General features: G+C 37.9%; 1 protein-coding gene across 2 annotated transcripts in view; it reads right to left on the reverse strand.

Annotated features, from left to right (window-relative positions):
- Positions 1–21,148, reverse strand: part of CWC27 (CWC27 spliceosome associated cyclophilin) — a 224,467-nt gene that overhangs the window by 26,236 nt on the left and 177,083 nt on the right. The window contains exons 12-13 of one of the 2 annotated variants that reach the window (XM_007534137.2): positions 18,440–18,549; positions 14,166–14,269 (exon numbers count right to left, since the gene is read on the reverse strand). In XM_007534137.2, the coding sequence (XP_007534199.1) occupies positions 14,166–14,269; positions 18,440–18,549 (214 nt within the window). The remainder of the gene's footprint in view (positions 1–14,165; positions 14,270–18,439; positions 18,550–21,148) is intronic. The other variant, XM_007534138.3, reaches the window with a different exon arrangement.

Here is a 21,148-nt window from a genome sequence, read left to right on the forward strand (position 1 = left end):
ACACACATACACACCTATGGTCATCTAATTTTTGATGAGAGCTTAAACTATAAAATGGAGAAATGGTGCTGGGAAAATTGGGTTGAAATGTGCAGAAGAATGAAACAGAACAACCACATATCACCAGAAACAAGAGTAAATGCCAAATGGATCAAGGACTTGGATGCTAGACCTGAAACTATCAAACACTTAGAGGAAAATATTGGTGGAACTATTTTCCATCTAAATTTCATAGGCATCTTTAATGATACAGATGCAATTGCAAGGAAGACAGAAACAAAAATAAACCAATGGGACTACATCAAATTGAAAAACTTGTGTACTTTAAGGTATATATTTTCCCCTAACTTACGGATACTTGTGTACATATGCCCTATCTCATGGGCCCTGGTCTATACCTAGGTTCTGAGGCTTTGTTACAAAGTGTACCACCCAAAATGGAATTAAGGAGTTTTATGAGCTAGGAAAGGTCTCACCAGAGTAACTAAGCTGAGGAGTTGACATCCACTCCTGGCATCTCTGGACACAGTCTGACGTGAAACATGTGATGGTACTGGTTGCATTGATTAGGTTGAGATCAGCAGATGCTGTATCAACATGAATCTAGAGAAGCATGTAGGAAACTGAGTCCCACCCCAGAGGTTCCAGAACTGGGAAAAATAATGAGCTTTATAGAGAATGGGGAAGGTTCCTACTGTCTTAGGATTTAAGAAGGCAATTAACTGGACATTTGATTGACTTTGAAAATCTCACTGTTAGGATTTGCTGTATCATACAAGACCTCACCATGATTTATGTCTTTAATGCTATTTACATACAATTTTCCCATATTTGGGAGCTACTCTCTTCCTTGATCCAGGTTTCTAGTCCTTTTTCCAACTCTGACACCATCTCCCCAGACAATACCTTTGGTCCATCTGCATGTTAGTTGTCGGAAGCAGGCAAACATTAGTAAAGTCATAGGCCCCTTGGAATAGACCTAAAATAGCTTTTTCCAAAATGGAGATCCCAAATCTCATCGGCTATATTTGTGCCTCTGGGTTCCTGATTATTTAACAATTTGTTCTGCTTTATATCTTTTTTTTTTTTTTCTTACCAGAGCACTGCTAAGCTCTGGCTTATGGTAGTGTGGGAGATTGAACCTGGGATTTGAGAGCCTCAGGCATGAAAGTCTCTTTGCATAACCATTATGCTATACCCCCACCCTCTGCTTTATATCTTAATGCTTTTTTAGACACCAAGTTTCAAATGCTACCATGATGCCAATCTGACTTTCCTGGGCAGATAACCTAACCAATGTATCCTGGAGCCCTGCCTCCTCAGAGCCCTGCCCCAATAGGGAGAGAGACAGGCTGGGAGTATGGATCAACCTACCAATGCCCATGTCCAGTGAAGAAGCAATTACAGAAGCCAGACCTTCAACCTTCTGCACTTCATAATGATCCTGGGTCCATGCTCCCAGACAGATAAAGACTAGAAAAGCTTTCAAGGGAGGGGATGGGATATGGAGCTCTGGTGGGGGAAACTATGTGGAAGTGTACCCCTCTTATCCTATGGTCTTGTCAATATTTCCATTTTACAAATAAATTTTTAAAAAAGCTTCTGCACAGCAAAAGGCACCATCATCCAAACAAAGAGACCCTTTAAAGAATGGGAGAAGATCTTTACATGCTATACATCAGACAAAAAGACTAATAACCAAAATATGTAAAGAACTCACCAAGCTTAGCAACAAAAAAAACAAATGACTCCATTCAAAAATGGCGAGAGATTATGAACAGATTATTCACCACAGAACAGACATATGAAAACAAATGCTCCAAGTCATTGATTATTAGAGAAATGTAAATAAAGACAGCAATGAGATACCACTTCACCCCTGTGAGTATGTCATACATCAGAAATGACAGCAGCCAACAAATGCTGGAGAGGTTGTGGGGACAAAGGAACTCCCCTGCATTGCTGGTAGAAATGTAAACTGGCACTACCCCTGTGGAGAGAAGTTTGGAGAACCTTCACAAGGCTAGATATGAGCCTTCCTTTAGACCCAGTAATTCCTCTCCTGGGGATATATCCTAAAGAGTTAAACATACTCATCCAAAAAGATATGCGTATACATAAGTTCATAGCAGCACAATTTGTAATAGCCAAAACCTGGAAGCAACCCAGGAGTCCAATAACCAACGGAGTAGCTGAGAAAATTGCGATATGAATACTTAACTACTCAGCTATTAAGAATAATGAATCTACCTTCTTTGGCCCATCTTGGATGGAGCTTGAACAAATTATGTTGAGATAAGCCAGAAAGAGGAAGATGAGTATAGGATGACTGCACTCATAAACAGAAGTTGAGAAAGAAGAACAGAAAGGGAAACACAAAGCAGAACTTGAACTGGATTTGTAGTATTGCACAAAAGTAAAAGACTCTGGGGTGTGGGGGGGGATAGATTTTAAGCTCATTTGTAGGGGGCAGGGGCATAGGGACATAGATCTATGGTGGTAGGAACTATCTATACTTCAATTAACCTATGAAATAAATAATAAAAAAGAATAGCTTAGATTTTATTCTTTTAGAGAACTTGTGTCATTTATTTTTCCACATTTAATCTTTTCCGTTACTTTGAAGGTAGGTTTCCCCCCTCCTAAAGACTGATTATTTCCTGCTTGGCATTAGGGCCACAATTCAGGGAGTGGCCACCTGTTAAATAATGAAACCTTCTTAGTCATTCCATGGTCAGTGGTCTAAGCTTTTTCCAGGTGTGCTTACCTAAAAGGAAGTAGGGATGTAGCATATTATATAATCCCTTGATCTTTCAAAGTAAAAATGTGTGGACAATAAAGGTCCAATATTTAGCAGTGAGGTCATGGCAAAGGAACAGACAGAAAAATTAATATAGAAAAATGAAACTGACCACCAACAATGTATAAATCCATATTCTATGATAAAGGACACATTTAATAGCAGTGGAAGACAAATGGGATTGTTCAATAATAATAATCATATTTTGGCCCAGAAAGCAGCTCAGCAACCTTAAGTCATATATTAAATTAAGTGTATTCCCTGGAATCATATAAAAATGTGCCACATAAAACTAATGACATTAGGCAGAACACACAAAGAAAAACAACTGGCAGATTGGCAAATTCAATTTTCAAAATTCCACATTAAAAGCAAAACAAAACCATCACTTAATTAACATAGAAAAAAGTATACTGATTCAGCAGTTTCATATCCTCTAGGTTTTTAAAAAAAGGATTTTAAAAATATTGAACTGGGGGCCAGGTGATGGGTTAAGTGTACATGGCACTAAGTGCAAGGAGCGGTGTAAGGATCCCAGTTTGAGTCCCCGGCTCCCCACCTGCGGAGGGGACTCACTTTACAGGCGGTCAAGCAGGTCTGCAGGTGTCTGTCTTTCTCCCCCTCCCTCTGTCTTCCCCTCCTCTATTGATTTCCCTCTGTCCTATCCAACAACAATGACAACAACAAGAACAAGAACAAGAACAAAATGGAGAAAATGGCCTCCAGAAGCAGTGGATTTGTGGTATAGGCACTGAGCCCCAGCAATAATGCTGGAGGCAAAACAACAACAACAACAACAAAAAACCAAACAAACAAACCTGAACTATCAGATTATTCACTGGTGAATAGGCTTATACAGAAAAAGTGGGGGTGGGGGCTGAGGAGAGATCTCATTGTTAAGTACTTGCATGTTTGAGGTCCCAGAGATCATAGTTTCAAATTTGGGCATTACTAGGTGACAGAGATGAGCAGTGTTCTGATCTCTCTCTGTTTTCCATAAGCAACGCCTTTAAAAGAGGAACTACTAGGTAAAAATTTCCAGTCTTGGGAAAACATTTTCATATCTGGGTTTAAACAAAAGCATTAATCATCATTAAACAGGGAATGTGATATCAGGAATGATTTTTCTTTCCTGTTCTTTTTTAATGTTTTATATCCTGAACATGAATTATAAACAAGTATTAGGTTATCTAGATATCAATATGCTAATCAGCATAATGTCATCTAGTAACTCACTGAGAGAAAATGTCACATTTTTTAAAACTCTTTATAGAAACACAAACGATGTATAAATTATGCATCTTCTTTCACTGAAATTCTGTTACTTGGATTTTTCTTTCTGAAAGCAACATTTAACTTTAAAATATAGTCTGAGTATTAGAAGGATCGCTGATGATCTCATGATTATGTGCAATGGTAGCTTTCATTTTGTATTTTATTACTAACTGAAACTATCATTGTGAAATGACTTTAAGAAAACCCACTATGCTAATCCCAATGTTTTAAAGAAATAAACTACGTTTGCTACAGCATCTCATTTTTGTTGTTTCAAAATACTGTCAGCTTTAAAGGGGAGGAGGCTGGATAGTGTAATATTTTTCCCTCTTTTTTCTTAAAGACCCCCATACACACACACACACACACACACACACACACACACACACACACACACACACACACACACACACACACAATGAGTTCATAATCTATGACTATAATTTCCTGTCATGGAAAAGTAAATCTTCTCTTTCTTTATGAATGTTAGATCCACATTAGTAAAACACTGCAAGCTTCAGCATTTTACAATTTGGACTCAGCTATAGGGCCTATTTTACTCTGCTTTTCTCAGTAGATTTAAAACAGAACCAACTAGTGCTACTCAAAAGTTTAGTGAACACATTCACATTCCTTCTAAATCACAGATAACATAGATGAACTAAACTAACATGTGTCTTTTCTTTATTATTTTTACTTGTGGTTATTAACATTAAGAGAGCTATAGAACTAACACTTTGCCAATATTAATATGTAGTTTATATTGTTGGAGTACTATGCAAAGCTTTACTAATACTGCACTCCTCCCCTTCTTGTATCAAGTATTTCCTGAGTCTTATCTAAGAGTCAGACACTGCTTTATATGAATTCTCTTACTTATTCTTGTAGGAGCTGAAAATGATGTTATTATCTCCATATTACAAGTGAAGAAACAGAGATTGTAAGGCCAACTGCTCGCTCAGGTCATTCTGCACTTATACTATATCAAGGATATGAACTCAGTCAGATTTAACAGTTTACTATAGAGCTAAGAGACAGTTCAAAGTGTAGAATTGCAGAATAGGGTTTGGCTGCAGAATTCTTGGTGGAAAAAAAAAGTTACTGGAGACTCTATTACCACTTAGTACTGTGTGATTCAGGGCAAACAACATGAATTCTTTCCATATTAGTTCCCTTGTCTACAGGATGGGAATAGTATTAATGATCTTAAATTTGTTATAAACAAATTTGCCTATGGGTCATTCGAGACTCTTGGGAGATAGGATAAAGGCTTTGGCCAGAAATAAAACATAGGAAAAGATTTTATTTCAAGAATGAATTGGAGGGGTTTTGTAAGAACTACGGTGGTGGGGACAAGAATTTTGGCGGTAGTTACCATGTAAAAGTGGATCCCTGTAGTCTTATAACTTTTAAAATCACAGGTAAATTACTAATACTTTTTTTAATCTAGAAAAATAGAAAAAATGGATTGGTAGACTCAAGAGCTGCTTTTATCTCCTACCACCAATAGAAAAGATAAAACGTGGAGGTCGGGAGGTAGTGCAGTGGGTTAAGCGCACATGGCGCAAAGCGTAAGTCAGTTTTTTTGTATATGTATTTTTAATTAAACTGAAAAAAATGGCTAAAATACAGTTAACAAGTAATCTTAAGAGAAATAATGAGGAGCTACATTAAAGTAACCCTGCAGATACACCAAAAAAAACCAAAAAGGCTAGGAAAATATAAATGCTCCACAAGCAAAAATGTGAAAAAAATATATAGATCTTAGAACTATCATAAACATGAACTCAAAATGGATTATAAATATAAACGTGCAAAAGTAAGGGGCCAGGAGGTGGTGCACCTGGTTCAGTGCTCACATTTTAGAGCTCAAAGACTCAGGTTCAAGCCCCTGGCGCGCCCTACAGGGGAAAAGCTTCAAGAGTGGTGAAGCAGGTCTGCAGGTGTCTCTCTGTCTCTATCTATCCCCCCTTCAATTTTTCTCTGTCTCTATCCAGTAATAACTATATTAAAAAAGAATTAAAGGTGCAAAAGTATAAAACCCATACAGGGTAATATCAGAAAAAAAATTAGGTGACTTTGGGTACAGAGATGATGTTTTAAATATAATAGCAAAACCATGATTTATATTTAAGAAAAAGTAGTGAATAGGCTGAACTTCATTAAATTAAAAACATCTACTTTGAAAAATGTCAGCAAAATCAATAGAAAGTTTCAGACAGGGAGGAAATGTTTAAAACCAGACAAATCTGAAAAAGGAATGCTAGTTAAAATATACAAAAAACTCAAGGCTGAATAATAATAAAAAAAATTGAACAATTTTGCCCAATTTAAAAACTGGTAAAAAACAAAACTAAAACAAAAACACCTTTAATGACTCATTGAAGTAGATATAAGATGACAAGTAGTAGATGAGAATATGATAAATATTCTAGGTCATTAAGGGATTTCAAGGTCCAACAAGATGCCATCTATTCCTACAATGGCCAAAATTCAAAACACCGACACCACCAAATGTTTGTAGAAATAGGGAGCAACAGGAACTCGTACTATTAGGGCTATAAAGTAGTACAGTCACTCTTTAAGATAGTTTGACAGTTGTGACAAAACTAAACAGTGATGTGTGCACAAGAAACCTGTATTTTGATGGTTGTAGCAATAATAATACAAATAATAATATAAGTGCCCAAACCTGGAAGCAACCATGGTGTTCTTCAAGAGTAGGTAAATGAATGAATAAACGGGTGTATCTAGAGAATGGAAGAGCCATAAGTACATCACTGTGAGACTACAGAGGACAATTTGAGAACTAACTAACTAAATAAATAAATAAACTATATATATATATATATATATATATATATATATATATATATATATATATATATATATATATATATATATATACTGTATGATTCCAACTATGACATTTAGGAAAAGGCAAAACTATAAAATAGTAAAAAAGGTCAGAGGCCACTCCGGGTTTGTGAAGAGAAGAAAGGCAAGACATAAGAGGATTTATATGACAGTGAAACTATTCTATATGATACTATGATGGGTACATGTCATTCTCTATTTACCCAAGTCCACAGAATATACAGCGTCAAGAGTGAACCCTCATGTAACTATGGGCTTTTAGTGATAGTGATAAGTGAAACTAGGTCCTTCAACTCTAAGAAATTTACCACTCTAGTCAGGGATTTTGATACTAGGAGAGACTGTGCAGGTAGGGGGCTGTAAAACATAAACTGCTCTAAAAATTCAAGTTCAAAAATATAAACACTATTTGTGACAGAAATTATTTATTTTCAGCATTTAATTAACTTCCATTTGCTTTAATGTAGTGTGTTGAAATAGGGGGAAAAATAGCAAACTTGACATAGACAAACAATGGTTTGAATTTAGAAACCTCTCTACAGTCAAGTCAACTTCCAAGTAAGTAGTGAAGGGATGTTTTAGAGTCCAATGTTTTCCCTCTGGGAAAACACTACATTAGACTCAGTATGTCCTGGATCTTTAAGTTTCAATTTCCTTTCAGTTAATAAGAGGATAACAGACCCTGTCTCAAAAGTTTACCAAGGGAGGGTTAAACCACACAAGGAGAGTTCAGAATTCTATTAGAAACCAAGGTTTCATTATCTTGCCAGTGATCTATTAAGCACTTCATAACTTACTTCTAATATCTGTCCTACAGAGAAACCTCATCCTTCCTTACAATGACATCTGGTCTCACTTGGGATATTAAACTATAAACCAAGGAATATGGGTGTCATTTCTAACTTTATTTCACATTCCATACTACACACATTGAAAGTTTTTGGTTTTACTAGATAAGAATTAATATAAAAGCTCAAGGATTAATAATCATTTATCCAAAGACCTACTGCTGTAAAGCACATTTTAAGAAAAAAAAAAGCATATTATTTGGAATAGGTAATTAATAAGGCCAAGGAATGGCATTGCAGCGGTTCAGTGAGCACAAAACACACACTATCTGAATTATAAGAAAACACAAAGTTAACTGTTAATTAAATTCTGGAGAGTAGAGAAGATTTTGAATTCAGGGTGATATGTAAACAAATAAAAGTGGAAAGTTTCAAGAATGACTTCATAAAACATAATTTCAATAACTGCTAAAAACACCACTTTTCCAGTGCAAGTGACTACTTTACCTTGTATTTGATCACACAGTAGAAACTCCAATTTTAAAGTTTCCAGGGGCCGGGCAGTGGAGCACTGAGTAGAGTATACACATTTCTGTGCACAAGGAATCAGGTTGAAGCTCCTAGTCTCCACCTGAAGTGGGTAGGCTTCACAAGTGGTGAAGCAGGGCTACAGGAGTCTCTCTCTTTTAATTTTTATTAGTGATTTAATAATGATTAACAAGATTATAAGATAAGAAGGGTATAATTCCATATTTGTCTTCTCTCTCTCTCTCTTTTTGCCTCCAGGGTTAATGCTGGGGCTCTCTACTCCTACACTACAAATCCACTGCTCCGAGTGGCGACCGTTTTTTTCCATTTTTATTGGATAGGACAGAAATTGTGAGAGGAGGAGGATATAGAGAGGGAGAAAGAAAGAGAGATACCTGCAGACCTACTGCACAGATTGTGAAGTGACCCCACCTCCTTCATGTGGGGAGCTGGGAGCTCAAACCCCAATCCTTGAGGGGGTCCTTGCACTTGCTACTACATGCACTTAACCTGGTGCACCACCATCCGACTCTGACTCTCTCTCTCCTTCTCTATTTGCACCATCTCTCTTAATTTTTCTCTGTTCTATCAAGTAAATGGGAACAAAATTTTCTACTCTTGGCAAGAAGAATTAAAAGGAGTACTCTATAACAAGTGAGTAAAAATCAGATTGTCTTCTTTAAAAATTTAGCAACAAGGTTTTATATCAAAATACCCTCTTTTTGACTCCATAAACTAATCAGAATTGTTTTTTTCAGATTAATGAAGCCAAGCATGTTTCATTAACTTGATTTAAGATTTCAGGCATTATACTGTTATAAAGCATCTGTCTCTTTTGGGAACCTTTAAACCCTTTCACAGCCCACAGCTCTTCCAAAGATTTCTTTCTACTAGTTGCTGGTTTACTTTATGACTTTTTTTTTTGTCATCTCTGGGGCTTTACCACCCCAGGCTGGCTTTTTTTTTTTTTCTTTCCTCCAAACAGAAAGACAAAGACAGAGGTAGAGAGACAGAAAGAGAGACACCATAGCATGAAAGTTCCCCTTAATCAGGAGGCGGGGGTAGTGTAGTGGGTTAAGTGCACGTGGCGCGAAGCACAAGGACCTGCAGAAGGATCCCGGTTCGAGCCCCCAGCTCCCCACCTGCAGGGGAGTCGCTTCACAAGTGGTGAAGAAGGTCTATAGGCGTCTATCTTTCTTCCCCCCCCTCTGTCTTCCCCTCCTCTCTCCATTTCTCTCTGTCCTATCCAACAACAATAATAACTACAACAATAAAACAACAAGGGCAACAAAAGGGAATAAATCAATTTAAAATAAAAAAGTTTTAAATTAATCTTAGATTCAGTCACATGGAAAGAATCTTTAAAGGAACACAGTGAACAGTTAATGTTCACAAAATTACAGTCTACACTCACAGATTTGACTTTTCTTGTCTCCTTGGAACGCAGATTTTTGTTGTATAAAAACAGGTGGATTTTTAATTTTTTTAAAAAATTTTTTTTATAATGTAAGTGTCTTCACTGTTGTCAGGCATAGCTCTCAAAACCTTTTGGGGAACTAATCAAGATTTAACTAATCAAACCCAAAATGGCATATGGACTTCATCCACTGGTCATATGAATTGTTTGGGGACTTCATCCACTGGTCATATGAATTGTTTGGCTGCTGACTCCAGCCATGTATCGAATAGATTTTATAAAATCCATGTTTGAAGAATTCTATAGTTATTAAGAGTGATACTATGGGATGAAGGAATGTTGTGACACAAAGGCCACTTTAATTGCTGTGATGGCTTTGGCGCCCATCACTGCCACCAAATGTAGGTGGTATATATCTTAACAAAGGAAGAATACAAAATATTTTAAGTGAAATTTTTCTACCACACATTTCAGCTTAGATCTACAAATAACACTTCCTTAAATGCCATGTCAGACAGTGAAATGTGGGAATAATTATCAAACACCATATACAGTGTTTACAATAGAATCATATTTCGTTCTTTCTCCCCACCCCCCTCACTTTTTTGCATCAGAAGTACCAAAATGTCTGCTGTATACCATGCCAGTACAGCAGCTAAGCCAAAAACGTGAAAGGAACAGTTTGCCAAGTAAAAGAAAACATAACAAATTGGTAATGGTTTCTATCTTGACAGAAAATGAAAATGATCCCTCAATGTGTGGACACTCATGCGGACACATAAAAATGTCTTAGAAACAATCATTTTACCTCAGATAACAGACCCTGACAGTGTAGTACCAGCACTGGATGGCTTTCACTTCTTAGGAAAGCGGCAACCGTGACCTACAAAATAGTCTGGGAACCATATAATTTATGCATAACACACATGCACATGTCACACTCATAATACTTGTTATAAATTATCTTCAATATTAGACTTCTTTTCTGGGTGAATATATTTTTCTGAGAGAAGACCTAAATCAATATAGACTTGATTAAGCTGGGATGTTGTTGTTGTTGTTATTATTATTATTTAATGGATAGAAATAACATTGTTGCTTATCAGGTTACAGAAGTCCAACAGTACATGGTGCAACAACAAAAAAAGCTTTATGTAAAAGCCCCATGGAGTCTATATGATTCAACATACAGGCACAGTTCTTGAAGACTGAAGGTATTTTATTAGATGTTGGATAAAGTGAATAAAAATGTAAGAAGATACTGTACAATTTTGACTTCTGTTTAGGATAATGCAATTGGAAGCAGGAATGAACTCCCTAGATGGTAATGTGTTTTTTTCTAGTGTATTTCCCCTTTCTTTACCACTTTTTTTCTGTATTTCTTTTCCCTTTTGTTGCCCTTGTTGTTTTTTATTATTGTTGTAGTTATTGTTATTATTGTTATTGATGTCATCGTTGTTAGATAGGACAGAGAGAAATGGAGAGAGGAGGGGAAGACAGAGAGGGGGAGAGAAAGATAGACACCTGAAGACCTGCTTCACCACCTGTGAAGCGACTCCCATGCAGGTGGGGAGCCGGGGCTCCAACCCGGTTCCTTACCCTGGTACTTGCACTTTGCGCCACGTGCCCTTAACCCGGGGCGCTACTGCCTGACTTCCTGATTTTTGTTTTGAGCATTGGCAAACATCATGAACCGGTAACTCTCCCTACTCCCAAAGCTGGTGAAGCTTTTCCATTTGCTTGACTTTGTAATAAGGATGTTAGAAAATTATATTATGAAATCATATCAAAACCATGAATGACACATTTAGAAGCACAACTGATATCTAAAGCTAATAAGGAATTCAGAATGAGAGAACAGTGAACCTTATAAAAAATAAGGATCTTGCCAACTTTAAAATAAATTTAAATACTAAAGGTTATAAGTTTCAAATGAGGGAGAGTCGGGCAGTAGCACAGCAGGTGAAGCGCACGTGGCACAAAGCGTAAGGACCGGCGTAAGGATCCCAGTTCGAACCCCTGGCTCCCCACCTGTAGGGGAGTCGCTTCACAAGTGGTGAAGCAAGTCTCCAGGTGTCTTTCTCTCCCCCTCTCTGTTTTCCTCTCCTCTCTCCATTTCTCTCTGTCCTATGCAACAATGATGACATCAACAACAACAACAACAGTAATAACTACAATAAAACAACAAGGGCAACAAAAGGGAATAAATAAATATTTAAAAAAATAAGTTTCAAATGAAACTTCTGAATTTGAATTTGTTGGTGACTTTGATGAACTTAAGAGGATTTAAATGGCTTATAAAATGCTAAAAAGAAATAACTTATTGGGCATCAAACTACTCTTACAAAACACCATCTTGATGAATTAAGTGTAAGTGAATCACAAACATATGGTCATATTTCCTTAAAAATGCAAATAGATTGAAAAATAAGGGAAAGAGGACTTGGCAAAACATTTTTTTTTTTTTGCATGGCAACTGGGCCTAAAATGTTGAAAGATATTTTGAGATATTCAAATAATCCAAAATAAAACTAAACCTGGTCAGTCATATAAAAATAGAAAGTTTTTCAATGCCATGTACATTTATCTCTGTGTGCCAATCAAGACTCATAGCACTATGGGGTCAGCTTCATCCCAAGTATGAACGAATACAGATGTAAGTTGTAGAGTCCTATTGAAAGAGATTTAGGGTTTTACACAAAAATGGTATCATAATGAAATTATGCAGAAACTATATATTGAAAAATGTAAGTACTTCATGAGCCCTAAGGTAAGTAGGACATATTTCATTCAAATAATCATCCTTTTAGCTTTTTTGATTACAGTTATCTATAGTGTAGAATCGCATTTGCTTAAATGTTTTCTTGAGAGCTTGTTTGGAGGTTCTAGCAGGGGAGCGCAGCTACTCGTATACCCTCGACTGAAGACCGGTCCGTCTCTATTCGGGGAAGGCCGTCCTCTTCGACCGAGCGCGCAGCTTCGGGAGGGACGCACATGGAGCGGTGAGGGAGGAAGGGGACACCCGCCTAGCCAGCCAGATCAGCCGAATCAACCCTGGCGATCAATGGGGTGACAGATGTCGCAGCCAGTAAATGTTTTCTTAATAAGTGTTTCTGTGGTTTAAAATGTGTGTCCCAGCCCTCTTCCCCCCACCCTCTAGATTTGTGAGTGCTCAACAAATCTTGCTGGCTGGTTTCTTGGAGGGTGAGAGTGTTGAACAGTTTTGAAATAGGGGAGAGATGCTGTTTGGCAGAGAGGAGTAGTGACACTGATTCTGGGTTGGAGTAATGGCACATGTGATAGTTCAGAGACTCCAGGGGGTGAGTCATGTGTGGGGGGGTAATCTACTGGCTCCCTTGCTGCAAAGCTCTGAGCCAGAGTGTAGTGGGAGGTGGAGGCAGTTAGGTGTGAGGAGGCTTAATATACTGCATGTGAAGTCAATTTGAGGACAGAGGACAGAGGAGTGCTTCTCCTTTTTTGCTAGTACAGGAAAAAGCACTAATCACAAGGCATGTTATAAGTCATTAGTTCCTTTATTTATTATCAGTATTTCAAAATGCTGAAAAATATCCAGAGATAAAAATAAATCAACTGTGTATGTATAGGTAGGATTCTGTAGGTCATAAATCTAAAGAGGAACTCAGTACAATTACAGATTGGATTACTCAGCTCTAAAATGTTTGTGCGAGAGGTGCATGGTGGTAGAAAAGGACCTAGGTTGAGGGAGTGTTTTGCAGACACTTATGAGGAAGAAATGAGAATTTGTACCCATGTGCCAACCACTGTACTGTAAACCATTAGCTCCCCAAGAAAGTGGGGGGGGGGAGCAAAAACAGAGATTACTATTACTAACTCAAAAAGAATTTACAATTAAAAATTTTTAGAATATTTACTTATTTCCTTTTGTTGCCCTTGTTTTATTGTTGTACTTATTATTGTTATTGTGTTGTGGTTGTTGGATAGGACAGAGAGAAATGGAGAGAGGAAGGGAAGACAGAGAGGGGGGAAAGAAAGACAGACACCTGCAGACCTGCTTCACCATTTGCGAAGCGACTCCCCTGCATGTGGGGAGCCGGGGGCTCGAACTGGGATCCTTATGCTAGCCCTTGCACTTTGTACCAAGCGTGCTTAACCCGCTGTGCTACCGCCTGACTCCCACAATTTAAATATCTGAAGGCTGTTTTCCGGCTGTTTTGTTTGAATCTTATCTTTGCCATAAATCAGAAAGTTAAGGACAGGGACAGTATCATATATTTTTGTGACATTTGCACAGGCTACACTATACTAAGAACAGGTCAGACATTCAATAAATGCTTGCTGAAGTAAGATGGAGTCATAAGGACCTACAGTGGAGGTCTGATTGAAGACAAAACTTCATAGAAAAAGGAGATAATGATTGGAAAGAGGATGATGTTATGGAAATGTTAAGAGTCTCTTCTCTGAGCGTGTTCACTGTGAGTACAAAGAAGTCAAAACTCACCATCCTTCATCATCTTCTACTTCTGTTTCAGAAATGTCATTTTTAGGAGTTTCAGCAATTGCTTGAGTGAGCTTAGATTTAAATTGGTTCAGCAGTGCAAGGGTCTAAAAAAAAAAAAAAGCTGGTAAGTTTCATGATGAATATAATTTTAGCAGAGGCACTTAAATTTAGTAGAATAGAAAATATCCTACTAAGATGTAAAATACCAAGTTAAAAATCTTAATTTTATACCTAAAAAAAGAAAAACTTTCAAAACTGAAATAGTAATACTCAAAAACTTGACACTGCCTTACTTACATTTGCACTGCCACTTAAAAAAAACTATATATTATATTAATTATATTATTTATTTTTTTATGACAGGGACAGAGAAATTTAGGGAGGGAACAGAGAGGGAAAGAGAGAAAGTGAGACACCTAGAACACTGCTTCACCACTTGTGAAGCTTACCCCTTACAAGTGGGGATGGGAAAATGAATCCAGGTCCCTGAACACTAACGTGTGCTCTCTACCAGGTGTGCCACTACCTGGCCCTTCACTAACATCTTTTCTCAGAGAAAGACAATGATTTCTTGGATTAAGAAACATAAATTTTCCTAAATGGAAGATGCTTAAACTTTAAAATGTATGCTTATCAACTACAGAAGCCAGAACTCCCACCTTCTGCATTCCCCCAAAAAACTTTGGTTCATACTCCAGAGGAGGAAAAATGACCAGAGGGCTCTGAATTCCAACCACATCAGGACCCAGAGAGAGAAGGAAAAAGGAAGGACATAGTAATAGGTGTAGGTATGACTTAGAAAGGAAGAAAAAGCAGGACCATAAAGAAAAGGGGGGGGGCAAATATATACAAATAGTTATGTATGCTTATTACAAATTAAGTTTTAGATATCCACAAGACAGAGTTACTTCACTGTGGTATAGGAAACAAAAACTACAACAAACAAATAAAACATCCTTTGTTTTTAAGCCCTTTTCATTAAAAATCCTTTTGCTTATACACATTTATTGTATTTACTTTAAAGAAGATGGGTCCTGAAATTAGTGCAGCCTAGAATGTTCCTCCTAGCCATGACCATAGAATGTCAGCTGAGACAGGGATGCAGAGGTTACACAGGCTCCTGTGCTGAATATCAGCCCCAGATCAAACTGATGGTTTACAGTTAACAGTATTTATATACTTTTCCCATATTTGAGAGCTACTCTCTTCCCTGATCCAGCTTTCTAGTCCTATTTTCAACTCTGACACCAACTCCCCAGACCAGGTCCACATGCATGTTGGCTGTCAGGCTCAGGTGGCAAAAAATAATATTCATGGGCCCACTGGAATATACCTAAAACAGACCTACTAGCCTTTTCCAAAACAGAGACCCCAAATATCATCTGCTATGTTCTTGCCTTTAGGTTCCTGATTATTAAATAATCTGTTCTGCTTTATATCTTAATGCTCTTTCAGACACCAAGTTGCAGATGCTACCATGAAGCCAAACTGACTTCCCTAGGACCTCACCAATGTACCCTGGAACCCCACCTCTCCTGAGCCCTGTTCCACTAGGGAAAGATAGAAACAGTGGGAGTATGGACCGACCTGTCAATGCCCACATTCAGCAGAGAAGCAATTACAGAAACCAAGCCTTTCACCTTCTGCACCCCATAATGATCCTGGATCCATACTCCGGGAGAGAGAAAGAACAGGGAAGTTTCCAGTGGAGGAGATGGATATGGAGTTCTAGTGGTGGGAAATGTGTGGAATTTTGCCCCCTTTATCTTATTGACTTGTTGATATTTTCTATTTTATAAATAAACAAATAATCATCAGAAATACTTGAAAATAAAGAAAACAAAAGTATTATTCCATTCAGAATAGTATTTTTGACATTTTGGTATATATAGTTGAGAATTTTTCCATATGTTTTCATATATATGTGTGATTATGCATGTATATGCATATTACATAGACTAAAAATCTCCATATGAATAACTATATATCTAATTAGCTATCAACAAATAGAATGATAATTTAAAAGTAAGCCCTTTCAATTTTTAATGGTTGACTTTTTGCACATTTGGAAAGATTTTTTTCTGAGGGCATTAAGAAAATTGAAAACTGATTAGTGGAATGAAATTATAAAACTTCCTAGAAAATTACACTAGACTTGGATCGTTCTCTTGAGCTGAAAGTGACAAGACAGTCTGTTTTTAGTGCCAACTGATGTGCTACTGGCATGTTCTCAAAGAAGGGAGACTGTGACAAACAAAAACCATCCTGTCGCCCTTCTTAGCTTCTCTTCTAACTTTCTCTACTTGCATTCGAAAGGCAAGAGAGGACATCAGGCAAAACAAAGCAATCATCACAGAAACAACCCGGCAAAATATACAGTGCAGAAGGTGGTATCTGCCTGGAGTTATTTCTGTTTGGCATTGACAAGGGAATTAGTCTTCTGGATTTTGATGAAGGAATGACCAAACATTTATAGCCTGGATTTCCAGCGTAGCAACTGATTTCTTGGTACTTTTCATGTACTGTCCTTTTTGTCTAGATACGTGTCTCTTATTCAGACTTCAAAATTCAGCAGACAAATCATTTTCTCAGGGAGGCCTTGCCACAGTCTAGCCCATGTTAGGCTATGCCATTAGATGTTTACATAAGTACTTGTACTTGTATATCAGAATGCTCACTCCCCATGTTATTGATATTATTGGTCAAACTGGCTATTTTCCCCTCACAGCTCAGAAAGGACAGTGATGTGTTTAATCTGTTTGCCACTAAATACAGTAATTAGTACATGGTAAATTGTTAGTAACTATTTGCTGGCCGGGGGGGGGGGGGTTAATGCATGAGTAAGAGTGATCCTGAGTATCTCTGGTAACAAATTCACTGTAGTTGTGAATTGTGTGACTCCATAAAACAAGCTAATAATGTATTTTTTCTTAATCCATTTAATGTATTAGTGCTTTTGAAAGTTGCATATGGGTTACTGCTCTGTTGACTGTTTTCTTGTTTTTCATGCTGGGGGCTGATCCCTCCTTAACAATAATTAGGTGTCACTTATAATTTCTGATTAGATTAATTTACCCAAATAAGCTCTGGCTCCTTTCTATTTACATTTTCTCTGCATCTTTATTTATATGCCTAAAGATGCATGTATATTTATATGTATGTTCTCATATATATGACTGAATCCTATGATCTGCCCCTAGCTTTTCAATAGATGGGTTGCTGAAGACAGTGCCAAGTGTTGCACAGCAAATACAACTGTCTTCCAAATAACTGAGTAGCTTTCATAATGAAAGAAAGGTATAGAGAGAAAGATAGATAGATAGATAGGTAGATAGGTAGATAGAGAGAGAAAGAGAGAGAGAGAGAGAGAGAGAAAGACCTGAGCACTTCACAGCTGTGGCATATGGTTTGGGGGACTGACCCTGGGACTTTGAAGCTTCAGGCATGAAAGTCTTTTTCCATAATCTTTATGCTCTCTCCCTCACCCCTCTTCTCTCTCTCTTTCATGATTTCTGACAACTTCCTCATCTTACTACTTAAAGATTTAGAAATTGTTTGCAAAGTTAGGATTTTACAATATTATTTAGAGTGGACCAAGAACATTATTTGCATGTGGTGACAATTTCAAGTTGAGTTGGCTAGTTACAAAGTGAGATGCTGGGTTGGGTGACATTCACTTATTATTTATAATGCTTATCCTATGTATGTATGTATGTATGTATGTATTTGGTGCAACATATAAACGCAGGGTCTCACCTCCCAGCCCCATCCCCCTTTGAAAAATGGGATGTGGGAGAGAGAAAGAAATAGATAGCAAAGCACTGTTCCATCATCATGAAGTTCTGCTGTGATGTTCACGGTGGTCCCATGTGGTGCTGGTGATCAAATTCAGGGCTTAAGGCATGGCAAAGCATGTGCTTTATTCCATGACCTACTGCCTGGGTCCCTCCATTTCTTAATATTTAATTAGTCAAAGGTTCTACCTGAATATCTGTTGTTATATGGCATTATAAGGCTAGTGTGCTTGATAAGGGAGTATAAAGTTAAAACCTGAACGTTTTCAGCTTTTCACTAAAATTTGTGAAAGACCTCTACTACTTTGACATTTGCATGCATGACTAATGTCCTTGTCACCCCACCCTGTAGAAATATATCTTTCTCCATTTTTAAGGAGTAATGATTCTCCTGATGTATAATCAAGTTGGGTGTTATTAATGATGCTCGGAGACAACTAAATGGGAATGAGTTCCGTGGCTTTTGGTCTGTGAAGTTACCTGATCTTCCCGAGAAGTCCCCTTCCTTGACTGCTGCTTCCTCAGAGCTTCATACTTTTGTTTCTCTCTTCTGTATTCTGCAACAGCACCATCAGGAGCAGACTCTTCCTCTGAAAAAATGATAGAACAATTTAATATAAATGATAAAACTGCTGTGTGGGTTCAAGTTAATGTCTATGTTCATATCACAGAACAGTTGGTTTTCTTCCACTTAATTACGACTGGCAACAATAATCTAGTCCACTAATTTCCCAACTATATCCTAGAATAAAATGTAATTAACAATGAAGTTTAGCAGGTGCTGGATGGTAGCATACCCAGTAAAGAGCACATGTTACAGTGCACAAGGACCCCGGTTCAAGTCCCCAGATCCCAACTGCAGGGTATGAAACTACAAATGGTGAAGCAGTGCGTTAAGTCTCTCTCTCTCTCTCCCTTCCCTCTCAATTTCTCTGTCACTATAAAAATAGATAAACATAATAAAATAAAGTTATGTTAAAAAAGAAATCAAGGAAAAATACGTAGGACGTGGGTGAGACAGTTCTTCAGAAAACTTTTGTAGAGATGAGAAATTATACCCATGTGCCTGTGATTGCACTACAAACTATTAACACCTCCTAACAAAAATGACAACAAAAATTAAAGACATAACTAAATTAAATTTATAAACTATATGGTTGCAGTTGTTTTCACTTGTACTTGTTTGATTAGAATAGTCATTTAGGCTACTTTTAGAGTAATCAAGATTTTCCTAAAATTGAGCAATACTATCTTATATTATTTCTGCTTTAAATCTTTCAGTACTGGTTAATTTTCTAATTTTTGTTTGGTAATTGAAACAACAGTAACAATATATGACTTCAATTGGATAGTATCATAACAAGCAGGTATATATAGTAAATAAGTTGAGACAATTACTAGAAGCAGAAAAAAATAGTTTTTGACTGGGGCTAAGCAGTTGTACACCTGGTTAAGTGCACACATTTTATCATGCTTAAGGACTTGGGTTGGAGCCTCTACTCCCCACCTGCAGGAGAGATGCTTCACAAGCAGTGAAATAGATTTGCAGGTGTCTCTTTCTCCCTTCCTATCTCCCTTTCCCTTCTCAATTTCTATTTGTCCTATCTAATGAAAAAAGAAAAAGAAAAAGAAAAAAATGGCTGCTGGGAGTGGTGGATTCATAGTGCAGGCATCAAGCCCCAGCAGTAAACCTGGTGGCAATAAAATCAATTACTTAATCAATAGTTTTTACTAAATTTGAAATTAAAGCTATATATAAATTTGACCCTGCAGTAATCTCAAAATATTAGCTAACTTCTGTGTTGATTGAAAACATAGTTTTGTCAAAAAATATATCAACTCGGCCCAGGACATGAAGCAGTAAGCTCCCAAGAATGGGACACTAAGGGGGTCGGGCAGCGGGGTAAGTGCACGTGGCAGGAAGCACAAGCACCGGCAAAAGGATCCTGGTTCGAGCCCCAGTTCCCCACCTAGGGGAGTAGCTTCGCAAGTGGTGAAGCAGGTCTGCAGGTGTCTGTCTTCCCCTCCATTTCAATAAGAGCAACAAAAGGGGAAAAAAAAGCAAAAAAAAAAAAAAAAAGAGAGAGAGAGAGAGAATGGCACACTAAATTAAATCCTAGGCATTGTATACTCCAGAGTGATGCCCTGGTGTCCTCTCTCTGTGTGTCTCTCTGTCTCTCTCTCTCTCTCTCATCTTCTCTCACTTATAAATAAAAAACCCAGCCAGCTAGATGATGTCACCAATGTGCCCTGGAACCTCAGTTCTCCAGAGTCCCACCCCACTAGGGAAAAACAAAAAACAGGCTGGGGGTATGAATCAACATGGCAATGATCATGTCTTGTGGTCAAGCAATTACAGAAGTTAGAACTCTTCTGCACTCCCCCCAAATTTTTAAAAAAATCTTTATTTATTTATTGGATAAACACAGCCAGAAATTGAGAGGGAATGGGTTATAGTGAGGGAGAGAAAGAGACAGAAAAACACCCGCAGCACTGCTTCACCACTTGTGAATCTTTCCCCCTGCAGGTGGAGACCGGGAACTTGAACCTGGGTCCTTATGCACTGTAATGTGTGTGTTCAACCAGGTGCACCACTACCCGGCCCCCATAGTTTCTTTATTTTTTTAAAATTATCTTTATATTTATTTGATAGAGACAGTCAGAAACTGAGAGGAAGGTGGAGAAAGAGAGAGAGAGAGAGAGAGAGAGAGAGAGAGAGAGGAGAGCCACAGCCCTGTTTCATCACTTGTGAAGCTTTCCTCCTGCAGGTGGGGACCGGGGGCTCAAACCTGAGTCCTTGAGCACTGTAAAGTGCACTCAACCAGGTGCACCACCACCCAGCCCCCCACCCCCCCAATTTTTTAGTCCATATTCCCAGATGAGAAGAAATGTTAGGGTAAGATGGCTCTGAAACCCAATTCCATCAGCATCCAGAGAGAGAAGAGGAAAAAAAGGAAAGACATTCCAAAGTAGTAACAGGTGTAGGTGTGACTTAGAAAGGAAGACAGGACCACAGAAAAAGACACTGTCTGTCTGTCTGTCTGTCTGTCTGTCTGTCTGTCTGTCTATCTATCTATCTATCTATCTACAGATAGTTATAGAAATAACAGTCAATCCATATCTGTGACCTTGGGAGAATCACTGCATTTTCCAATAGAGGGAATGGGGACATAGTTCTTTGGCAGTGGG

Source organism: Erinaceus europaeus, chromosome 5, assembly GCF_950295315.1.
Source record: "Erinaceus europaeus chromosome 5, mEriEur2.1, whole genome shotgun sequence".
NCBI lineage: Eukaryota > Metazoa > Chordata > Mammalia > Eulipotyphla > Erinaceidae > Erinaceus > Erinaceus europaeus.